General features: G+C 36.5%; 1 protein-coding gene across 1 annotated transcript; it reads left to right on the top strand.

Annotated features, from left to right (window-relative positions):
* The first annotated feature begins 9,950 nt into the window (after nt 1-9,950).
* Nucleotides 9,951-12,072, top strand: LOC129242279 (probable asparagine synthetase [glutamine-hydrolyzing]). Its single transcript, XM_054878835.1, has one exon. It carries the CDS (start codon nt 10,202-10,204, stop codon nt 11,873-11,875), a length of 1,674 nt encoding a protein of 557 aa, XP_054734810.1. The 5' UTR covers nt 9,951-10,201; the 3' UTR covers nt 11,876-12,072.

The raw sequence follows: 12,072 nt of genomic DNA, 5'->3' as shown, positions 1-12,072 counted from the left end.
TGTGTGCAGTATATATGTACGTATGTATATATACATATATGCCACCAGTGTAGCCGCAGTTTTTTTTTTTTGACTAGCATTCGTTGGGGCCCAGGTTCGAAACACAAAATTACATAAAATGTTTTTGTTTTGTTTTAATAACGGTTCCTCCTCGGCGGCAATGGCAAACTTTCGAGTGGAAAAAGCTTATTATAAAAACCATCTGCGCTGCCGTTCGGAGGCGGCGTAACACTGTAGTTTTCTTCATATGTGGGACAACTTCATCATGCACATTACAAACTGGACGAGGAACTCAGCTAAACACCCAAAAAATGATGTACGTGCCATTTATATACATATGTATGGGTTTACAAATTCATACGCATGTACGAATGCATGTACATATGTGGGAATGCCAAAAAGTAGAGTACTTAAAGGCTTTGCGTCTTTCGATTTATAGACAAAGTATTAAAAGTAAGTATTGCGTTCAAAAAATATTTATGTGGTTTAATTGTATGGGATTTATCAGTGTTTATTTGGGACTGTTTATACCAGCGATATCTCTCGAGCAAAAAATAAGCTATCTCAACAAAACTTGATAATATGTGGCACATAATCGGCTAATAACCCCACCTATCTACCATATAATTGGTAACAGATGTTTATAACAGAAATTGCTGAAAATTGGTTAAGGCGTGCAAAAGTTTATGCGAATAGGTACAGTTTTTCATTACCATTTACCAGGATGAAACTAAAAACGTTTCTTCTTTTTATAATTTAAACAATTCACAACTTCCGACCAGTTTCGCTCAATCAATATTTGGATTTTCCAGATTTTCGTTAACGAGTTACATATACAGTGATTGGCAATTAATCCAGAAAAAATAATCTCCCCGTTCACATATAGTATGCCAGATTAGCAGATTGACAGGCAGCAGTCAATACTGTTTTGAGAAGTTTTTCTTCATACAAATTGGTTTGGTAGAATTCTCTAGAGTTTTTGGTTTATTAACTAAACAAACACACCACAATTTGTCTAGGCAAAGACATTTTCAAAGGCGCCGCATAGACATTTTCTTCACCTAGCTTTTATTTCAAAACTATATTTTAAGATATAAATAATTGTATATCATTCGGAAGGCAGATTGGTGCTTGAGAAAAGAAATGTAATCAAATTTCAAACTAGTTTAATATAAAGCGAAAAAATTCATTCAAAAATTACACTAATACAAATGGGAGAACGAGTACAAAGGCTTCCGAAATGGAAGCTTTATTATTGATACTGCATTCAAGAAATACAAGAATGAAGCTAAAGGTGTATGTATGTAGATGAAGAAAAGGATAAATGCAAAGATGAAGGTAAATTTTACTACTTGATATAAGAACAAAGATGAAAGTGAATATGTACATAAGGACAACAACAAAAGTAAAGATAACACTAGTTGAATTATGATGTTGAATAAACATAACATAAAAACAATGCGCTTAATCAGGACATGAAACCCGAAAAACTCGTATTGTCCACTTTTGAACACAAGCCACCGACTTCATTGCCGGAAACCAGTATAGAATAATCGTCAACGTATGAGATTAAAGAGGAAGCTTCGAAACACAGAAGTGGAAATTAAGGGGACTACTTTATTCTCATGAAAGTTATGGAAAATGCGGCAGGTGGATTTTTCTTCTTGCATGCATATGGTAGAACTGGAAAAAGCTTTTTTTAATCCATTAATTTTTGCTTCGAACCGCACTCTCAAAATTACATTGCACATGCACTTCCTTCAATCATTGCATCATCATTGCGCTGTTATGGAAAGCGGTCAAACTGTTTGTTTACTTTGTAATTTTACATATTGTATGTTCTAAAAAATGGTCTCATGGACATGTGACTATCTTTCATCGCGCGGCATGCCTTAAAAGCTGAGATGGTTAGGTTAGATTGAAGCGGTTGTCCATTGTAGGACACACTCATGCTAATGAATGGGCGATGCCGCGTGGGGAACTAGCCTTTATCCCTCCTGAAACCAATGTGTACTTTTCAAAAATTTCATAAGATTGTTAATTTCAACAGAGCCGAGATCTTCTAATTCGTTGAAGAAATGTCCGCCCAAAATGGCGAGCCTACTTTATTTACTTCTTCTGGATTAAGTCTGACACAATGAAAAAATTGGTGTGTATAAGAATTAACCGACTTTCAATACCAATCTTCCTTGGACCAGAAGTAATATAATAATGTTTACTTGAGTATTATACGCGCGGACGGACAGACATGGCTGAATCGACATACAACCATTGCGTTAACAAAATTATAATATCGTTAGGCACAAGTGCGCGCGGGTAGATAAATTTATTGTTCTATTCTCTATGTACGTATTGTATGTATAAGTTATCGTCCGAAAGATTGGACGATGTAAAAAAAACACAAGTTTTCTTGGTCGACAGACCTTTATTCTTCAGATTCCAATTTACAACTCAAAACTTAATACTAAATTTGTCCTTAATATAGCTTATTTCTACTTGTGTCAGCATTTTTGATAATTGATTTCATCGGCGCATGCCGGATGTTTATTGCTTATTGATTTTGTTGATCGAAGTATCAGTATATTTGGATATTGTGATTTTTATTGGTAAAGCTAGTTCAGCATTTTTTACAATTGCTTTACATCGGCGCATGGCGGATGTTTATTACTTAAACTTATATTTATTGATAAAGCTAATTTTGCTGATCGAAGTGTCAGTATATTTGGATATTGATTTTTATTGCTAAAGCTAGGCTCAGCATTTTTTACAATTGCTTTACATCGGCGCATGGCGGATGTTTATTGCTTACATTGTTGCGTTTGTTTATTCAGCATCTGAGATGTTGCAATTGCATTACGGGTGTGGGTATAACTTAAGTGGTGCTAACTCCTCCGCCGCTAAAAACGGACGTCCCCGTTCGTTCAAACTAATATCTATTATATTTTTGTTATTACAAATTCTTAAATTATTATTTTCTTTACATTTTAATTTAACAGCAAACATTTTTTGTTACAAGTAATAATATCCTCGTATGGGATTTTATTGATATATTTGTTCTTTTTAATTGGTTTGATTGTGACTGAATTACAAATTTCTTCATTAGCTAGAGGTATACTGACAATACTCAGCATTATTTAATGTGAGGTTATTACTTATAAATACCGATTTGATTATTTCTAATTCCTCGTTTGATAAGATGTATGAATTAACAATTCCGGCCTTAGCCCAATGAATTGCATAATCTATATTTGTAAATTCTTCTCTTATAATCCTAAGTTTATATTTTAATTCTATTGCAAAATCTGTAAGGAGGGAAAAACCTGTTTACTATCGTCTAATGTTGCTTTTGTGTACTGTTCGTCCTTTCTCTGTGATCACTATACTGGATTTGTCCTCTTTTACTATTTCTTTCTTATATTTTGCTGTAATTTTTGATCCTAATCGTTTGTTTATCCTAACGTATATTATGTCTCCTGGGGCGTATGTTTTTATGGGTTCTCGCGTTTTGTTGTGGATGGTTAAGTCTTTTGCTTGTTTTTTTCGAAGGATTTCTATATTTTCTTGTCGTGAATTCTCATATTGTTCTGGGTTTATTGAAACACGTCTACCAAAAAATACTTCTAGAGGTCTTTTTCCTGTCGTGGAGTGTATGGAGTAGTTGTATTCGTATGTACATCGATCTAATAGTTCTTGAAAGGAACGGTGTGTGCTTTCTGCTTTGAGACAACGCATAATTTCAGATAAAGTGGAGTGAAATCTTTCCACTTGTCCGTTAACTGTGCTTGCATATGGGGGGGTTTTAAAAATTGTAATTCCAAGTTGGTCTTCTACCATAAAATGTATAGAAGCTGAGTTTAAAGACTTTTCATTGTCGATAACTATTGTTTTTGGTACACCGAAGGCGAAAAGTATCTGTCGTAAGGGTTCTCTAATATCTTCTATTGCTTTTGACTCTATTATTTTGACTTGAGCGTATTTGGAGAATTTATCCACTGCTGTTAGGACTAGCTTTTTTTCTGTATTGTAAATGTCTATATGTACTATTTCTCCGGGATACTGAGGTATTGGGGTTTCCAGTATGCGTGGTTTATTTGGGTTACGTTCATACTTATTTTCTTTGCAAATTTTGCAATGTTTAATTATGTTTTCTATTTTAGCTCTCATTTTTGGAAAGTAGCATCTCTGTATAAGTTGCTTTTTATTTTCGTCTCTATTTCTGTGGGCTCGTTTATGTTCCTTTAATATTTCCTCATTTTGTGTATCTTCGTTTACTAAGTCTTCTACTTTTGTTTGGGTATAACGGATTTTATAATTGGAAAAATGAAGTGGGTAAATTTCTTGAATTTTTCCCATTATTTCTTCGGAGGTAAATATGCCATTTATTACTGAAGGATTTAGGTAGCGTTTCAGTAATGCAGTTAGATTTTCTATTGAATAGTTTGGTTTAATTATTATATGCCTATGGTAGGTTGGGAATGGAATTTTAAACTGATAGCTGTCTTCGTCTCCTAGTGAGATCCAAAGTTGATTTTTAAAGGCATTTATGGGTCCTTCTACTGCTGGGATTAGATTGTGAGATGAGCTTTCGTCGGAGTGTGTAGCGACTGATAGGGAATTTATTTCAAATGGTCTTGATAACGTGTCGGCAACTACGTTAGATTTTCCGGGTTTGTATTTAATTTCATAGTTGTACTCTTCCAAAATTGCTTTCCAACGTTTTAATTTAGAATTATTATTTTTATTGCTTAGGGCGTAAGTGAGTGGCTGATGATCTGTATGAATAATTACTTTTGCTGTACCATATAGATAATTTCTAAAGGAATTTAGTGCCCAAATTATGGCGAGCATCTCCTTTTCATTTACTGCATAATTTTCTTCTGCTTTGTTCAATGTTCTTGATATAAAGGTTATCGGTTTTCCGTTCTGTTCTAGGACCGCGCCTATGGCATATTTTGAGGCATCAGTGGTCAGGTCAAACTCTTTGCTATAATCAGGATATTGAAGTACTACATCTTTGGATATTAGGGTGGTCTTTATTTTATTAAACGCTGCTTTCGCTTTTTCATCTAAATTTATTTGGATTTTCTTTGAACTGCTTTTTGACATTCTTCCTTCTTCGCCTCGAAGTAGGGATGTTAACGGCTTTGCTAACTTAGCATAATCTTTGATAAATCGTCTATAATATCCAGATAGACCTAAGAAGGATCTTAAGTCCTTGATCGTCTGAGGGTAGGGGAAGTTGGCTATTGCTTGTACTTTGGATGGGTTTGTTGAGATTCCCTCGGAGGATACTACAAATCCTAAGAACTCGACTTGTTTTTTAAAGAATTCGCATTTGTCGACTTGAACTTTCATGTTTGCTTTTGTAAGAGTATCAAAAATTGTATCTATGTGTTCGGAATGTTCTTTTTCATTTTTGCTAAATATAATAATATCATCTATATATACATAGCATATACGTCCAATATGTTCTCTTAGTATGTCGTCCAATGTCCTTTGGAAAATGAATGGGGCATTTTTCAAACCAAATGGCAGTCTGGTGAACTCGTATTTTCCGTTGTTCACGGAAAAAGCTGTCTTCTCCACGTCAGATTCCTTAAGAGGAATTTGGTGGAAACCGCTTTTTAGGTCAATCACAGAGAATATTCGGTTTTTCCCTAGCTGAGAGAGAACCTCATTTATTTCAGGTATCGGGTACCTATCTGCAATTGTGACTGCATTTAATTTTCTGTAATCAATAACCATTCGGAATTTCTTTTCACCTGAAGCGTTGTTTTTTTTGGGTACGATCCACACAGGTGAATTGTAGGGTGACCTTGATTTCCGTATGATTCCGTCTTCCAATAACTTTTTTACTTGGTCTTCGACCTCTTGTTTAAGGCTGATGGGGTATGGGTAGGATTTTGAGTATATGGGTGTGTCGGAAGTAGTACGTATTTCTGCTATTACTTTTGTTGTGTATGTCAATTTTTCGTTTGGTTCTGAGAATAAGTTGCTATGTTTTTGCGTTATCTGTCTTATTTTGTCTTTACCTATCGTTGTCGTTTGTTCGTCTCGAATTTGTATTGCATTTACGTCCTGTATCTTATACTGTCTGAGATGGATTCTTCTTGTATTTGCTATAAGCATGAAATTTTCTTTGGTATGTATGACTGCTGAGAGTTCTTTTAGGCTGTCGTTCCCTAATATTGCATGGAATGTCTTTAGTGTGGGTAGCAGGAAAAATTTAAGTCTGCAATCTTCTAAATTAAAAAGGTTTAAAAAGGTGTGGTGGGTAATTTTTATTCTTCCTCCGACTGAGTTAGCAAAGAAAGGCTTTTCGTTTTCCATATATTTTTTTACTAAATTGCACTGTATATAATTTCTGTTTGATCCTGTATCTACTAGAATGTTTAGTATGTCGCCGCTCTTCGTCTTGCATCTGAAGTATGGTAACGAAGAGCTGTTTAGCCTAAAAAATGTACGTCCGTCAGGTCGTGGGTCTCTTTCATATTGTAGTCTGTCGGCTGGCCGTTATCATATTCGTCATAGTATTGGTCTTCGTAGTTTTGGTCGTTTGTGGTTTCGTCGGAACTTATATGAAAGTTCCTTTGAACTTTCGTGGGGGGGTGGTTTATCATTGATGCGTTTGGTGGGCGTTTACTTGGTTCGTGTGGTTTGGGACGGTTTGTATAGTTTACTGCTTTCGTCCTGATACTTTCGTCTACATCCATAGGTTGAGGTGGTTTAGGTGGTCTTGGAGGGGGGTGGTTTTGTTGTTGGTTATAGGGATTTTGTGATTGGTAATAGCGATTTTGTGGTTGGTAATAGGGATTTTGTGGTTGGTATCTATTGTATAGGTTTGATTGGTTTTGGTTTTGTTGTCTATAGGTTGGATGAGGGTGAGGTATATGGGCTAGTTCGGGGTAGAACCTTAATTGTGAATTTGTAGGTTGCACATATCTTGAGGTGGGAAGCTGTTGTCTAGGGATAGAAGAATTAAAAGTTTGATTTCTGAGGGTTGGTTGTGGCATCTGATTATATGCATGCTGCGCTCTAAAGCTCTGGTTTTCTAGTTTGAGGCAAAGGTGTAGGGCCTCTGGAAGGCTCTTCGGCTCTTTTATGCCTAGGAGTCTAGGAAGATCTCCAGAAAGTCCTCTGATGAAGGTATCAAGGGCTTTAGCACGGTAGTTATCTGTTAATAGATGGACTGCCTCTTCTCCTATTTCCATGCATCCTATTTTATTAAGGATCAGGGATAAATGGCTATAAACTTCCTGGTAGAATTTGTTAATCGTCATTCTTCCTTGAATGAGACACGTCATCTGGTATTCCAGGGTACCTATATCGCGTTTGTCTGCGTAGTGGGTAGTTAAGCAGCGGGAGATTGCTGTCCAATCTAAAGGTGTGTTGTATGATTCAAGGGCTATATCCGCTTTTCCTATAATTTTGTTTCGGATCACATTTAGGATACCGAAGTATCTAGGAGTGCCTTTTGAGGGTTCGTATATCCTTAAAATACGTTCAACGCTTTTTTTCCATGAACTAAATTCGGAGGCATTTCCTGAAAATTCTCGTAGTGAACGTACTACGTCAGGAATTTTGTCCATTTCATTCATGTTGTTCCTAAATTGTTCCTCTATTGTTTGATCTGTTATTATGGGGGGGCTGTTATTGTTAAGGACATTTTGTATAAGATGAGGTCCATTGGATTCTATGGTTTCCCTAATCATATTCCTAATGAGAGTAGCTAAGTCTGGGGAAATTTGGGGGTTTGGGGGTGAAGGTGGTGCGACTAGCACTGGTGGCCTAATCAGATTGTTTGGGTTTGCCATGGTTTATTATTTAATACTTCGTTCAAAAAAAGATAAAATTTTTTTTTTTTTTTTTTTTTTTACATTAACAACAGGTTTTCAGTAAACCCTTGTAGTTGCTTTATAATTCTATTATTTATTTTATTTTTACAAAAGTGGAAAATGTTTGAACGTTTGAGGAATTTAATTTCCTCTATTAACGTTACGCGATTTAATATTTTGAATTTAATTATTTTTTCTTTTTTACTATTGTAGGATTTAGAAATTTTAATTTGCTGTGGCAATATTCCTCGCTTAAATTTTATTCTACGCTTTCCGTTTTTTTTCACTATTTTAAAAAATATCATAATATTTTTGCAATTTCTTTCAGCAAAAATATTATCAAGTTAGACACGATTTAATTTACATTTTCCAATTTTATATTGTTACAATAATCTCATCTATGTGAGTTAAATTCTTAAATCTAATGTATTATGTTATATATAATTTATTATAATCTTACATTAATCTCAGCTGCATTTGGGTGCCGGCAAGTGTGCGTGGTCCTGTTTTCCGTAGGTACTGAGGGGCACTAGGCTTGCTCCTTGCTGATGAAGTTGTTGTTGTTGTCCGGGCTGGCTTCGTCTGGCTTTTCGTTGGGGCGTCGGGGAAGTTCCACGTTCCCTTTCACGCCTCTTTTATGTTGATTGCTTTTTTTTTAAAGATTTTTTTTTTTTTTTGTGGCACTTTGTAGCTTTTTAGAAAAATTTGTGGCACTTTCTTCTTATAACTTAGTGGCACTTCGTAGCTTTTTAGAAAAACTTTGTGGCACTTTTGTAGTTTTTAGAAAAACTTTGTGGCACTTTCTTTTTATAGCTTAGTGGCACTTATTTGTAGTTCTTAGAAGAATTTTCTTTGTGGCACTTTCTTTTTATAGCTTAGTGGCACTTTTATTTGTAGTTCTTTGAAAAAAAATTTTTGTGGCACTTTCTTTTATAGCTTAGTGGCACTTTTTTCTGCAATAACTTTTGTAAGACTTTGCCAAGCTTATTTGTCTCGGGCGCCAGTTATCGTCCGAAAGATTGGACGATGTAAAAAAAACACAAGTTTTCTTGGTCGACAGACCTTTATTCTTCAGATTCCAATTTACAACTCAAAACTTAATACTAAATTTGTCCTTAATATAGCTTATTTCTACTTGTGTCAGCATTTTTGATAATTGATTTCATCGGCGCATGCCGGATGTTTATTGCTTATTGATTTTGTTGATCGAAGTATCAGTATATTTGGATATTGTGATTTTTATTGGTAAAGCTAGTTCAGCATTTTTTACAATTGCTTTACATCGGCGCATGGCGGATGTTTATTACTTAAACTTATATTTATTGATAAAGCTAATTTTGCTGATCGAAGTGTCAGTATATTTGGATATTGATTTTTATTGCTAAAGCTAGGCTCAGCATTTTTTACAATTGCTTTACATCGGCGCATGGCGGATGTTTATTGCTTACATTGTTGCGTTTGTTTATTCAGCATCTGAGATGTTGCAATTGCATTACGGGTGTGGGTATAACTTAAGTGGTGCTAACTTATATCATAGTATATTCTTAGATTTAAAACATCTATCTGTAGGTAAAAAAATAGTCCCTTTTATTCTCGTATATTATGTAAGTAAATATTCTGCTCAAAATATGAATAAAAAATCAATAGAGTTTTAAATGTAGAACATTTTTTTTTAATAAATATGTGGTTTACTGTTATGTACATGTGTACATTGCTCTGTGTTCTCGCACGCCTCTCACTGATCAACTTATGAGTATACGCACACATCTACATATGTTACCTCTTTCTTTGCTTAAGGCACAGATGTTCACGTGTTGCGAGCACCTAGAGCGCGCGATAGCCAGCACCCGATTCGAATAATTTTGCCTACTTGAGTAAATAAACATTTTTAATATTTATAGCAGCATGTGTATATATGTATGTATATATATATAAACAAAGGCAAGTGAAATCTATATCAGCTAATGTTATGTCTTTGAACTTGCCCTAATCACTAACGCAAACTAGACAGTATTGTCGTGTGCTGATGAGAAATTAATTTTTCTTCCCAACCAAAAAACGTATAAAAGGGTGGAAATAAATGAGCACCTAAACAGTTTTTATATTATAAAGTGCTGAGTGCGAAAATTGCATGACGCAATAAGAGTAAATGGTTAATCACTTTGAAGCACTCTCACTTGCTGGCAAGCAGTATGATAAGCGTGTTTATAAAAGGCAACGCAAACGTTGGCGGCTTTTCAATTGTATTTCAGACATATCGCCAAGCACATATGGAATTTTTTAAGCAAATATATTAAATTAAAGAAATTCTGCAATAGTTTGTATTAAAGCAAAGTTAATTAAAAATAAAAGATTTATTAAGTATAATGTGTGGCATATTTGCGATATTTTCAAGAGATGGCCAACCCTTGGCGCCAAAAGTTTACCACGGCAGCATGCATACTGCGCGCGAAATAGCCTACCGACAAAGTGGCAAGCAACGACACCGCGGTCCGGATGACACAGGTGTCAAGGTGCTTCCCGAGGACGGCGTAGTATTGATACATGAACGTCTAGCGGTTATATGCGTACACACTGGTCATCAACCATTAGTTTCGGAAAGCGGCAATACACTGGTGGTGGCGAATGGTGAAATTTACAACTACCTTGAACAATCAGCGGAAATAGCAAAGAAGCGTGGACATTACAAGCCCAAAAGTGATTGCAATGTGATTGGTGAATTGTATGAGATCTATGGCGAGCATCTGTTGGAGTACATCACTGGTATGTTTGCTTTTGTGCTCTACGATAAACGCACGAAAAATATACTCATCGCGCGTGATCCTTTCGGCATAATACCGTTGTATATTGGTGAGGATGTGGATGGTAATATATGGGTTGCTTCAGAGATGAAATGCCTTGTAGAGTTTTGCCCGAAACTGGAACTGTTTACACCAGGTGAACTGCGTGTAGGTCCAGCAAATAACCTCCAGCGTAAGAAATATTTCAAGGAGTCATGGATTGAACATATACCCACACAAGAGGTGGACTTGTCAATACTGCGCTCTAAATTCGAGTCGGCTGTGCGCTCACATTTGCAGTGCGATGTGCCTTTTGGGGCGCTGCTTTCAGGCGGGGTCGATTCCAGCCTAGTAGCTTCGATTGCAACAAAACTACGCCGTGAAAGTGATCCAAACTATCGGTTAAAAACTTTTTCGGTAGGTCTGTGCAATGCGCCTGATTTTAAGGCGGCGAAGTTGGTTGCTGACTATATTGGCAGTGATCATACTGAAATAGTTTTCGAAATAGAAGATGCTTTAGACGGCATACGTGATATCATCTACCACTTGGAGACATATGATGTGACAACCGTGCGCTGTAGTTTACCAATGCTGATACTGGCGCGTTATATCAAAAGTACTGGCATTAAAATGATACTATCTGGAGAAGGGGCTGACGAAATATTCGGCGGATATTTATATTTCTTTAAGGCGCCAAATACTGAAGAATTCCACAAAGAGCTGGTGAAGCGTGTCGAACAAATCAACGTGTCCGACTGCCTGCGTGCCAATAAAGTGACGATGGCCAAAGGCTTGGAACTGCGTGTGCCCTTCCTCGACACATCCTTTGTAAACTATGTGATGTCAATACGCCCGGATAATAAAATACCAGGCGATCTCAACTGTTTGGGTAATCAGACAAAGTATCGCATTGAGAAACATATTCTACGTGCTACGTTCGCCAACAATTACCTGCCGAACGAAGTGCTGTGGCGACAAAAGGAGCAATTTTCCGACGGTGTGGGCTATGAATGGATTGACAGCATACGCCGTGTGGCGACCTCACACATTACTGATGAGCAATTCGCGACAGCCGCCGAACGTTTCCCCATTAACACACCGACCACGAAAGAAGCTTTCTATTACCGTACAATTTTCGAGGAGCAATTCCCTGGCGAAGCAGCAGCGCAAACCGTGAAGCGTTGGGTGCCACGTTTGGATTGGGGTTGCCCCGAAGATCCATCTGGGCGCGCACAAGCTGTTCACCAAGTACACCACTGAGGTGCAGGAGCAAAGAGTGAAGACTGAACGCTAACAAGCGTTATCTACAGACGTCGTGGCGGCTGCAATTCCTATTGTTTTGTTTTTACAATATTTTGTTTTTTACTTGCAGTACAATTGAAGTAATTTTAAATATATGCATATATAATATACATACATACATACATACATATGTTTGGTGTGCATATTATCGTCGT

The sequence above is a fragment of the Anastrepha obliqua genome, chromosome 3 (assembly GCF_027943255.1).
Source record: "Anastrepha obliqua isolate idAnaObli1 chromosome 3, idAnaObli1_1.0, whole genome shotgun sequence".
In the NCBI taxonomy this organism is placed as follows: Eukaryota; Metazoa; Arthropoda; class Insecta; order Diptera; family Tephritidae; genus Anastrepha; species Anastrepha obliqua.
Note: the sequence above shows the minus strand (reverse complement) of the source record. Positions and strands in the feature narration are given on the sequence as shown.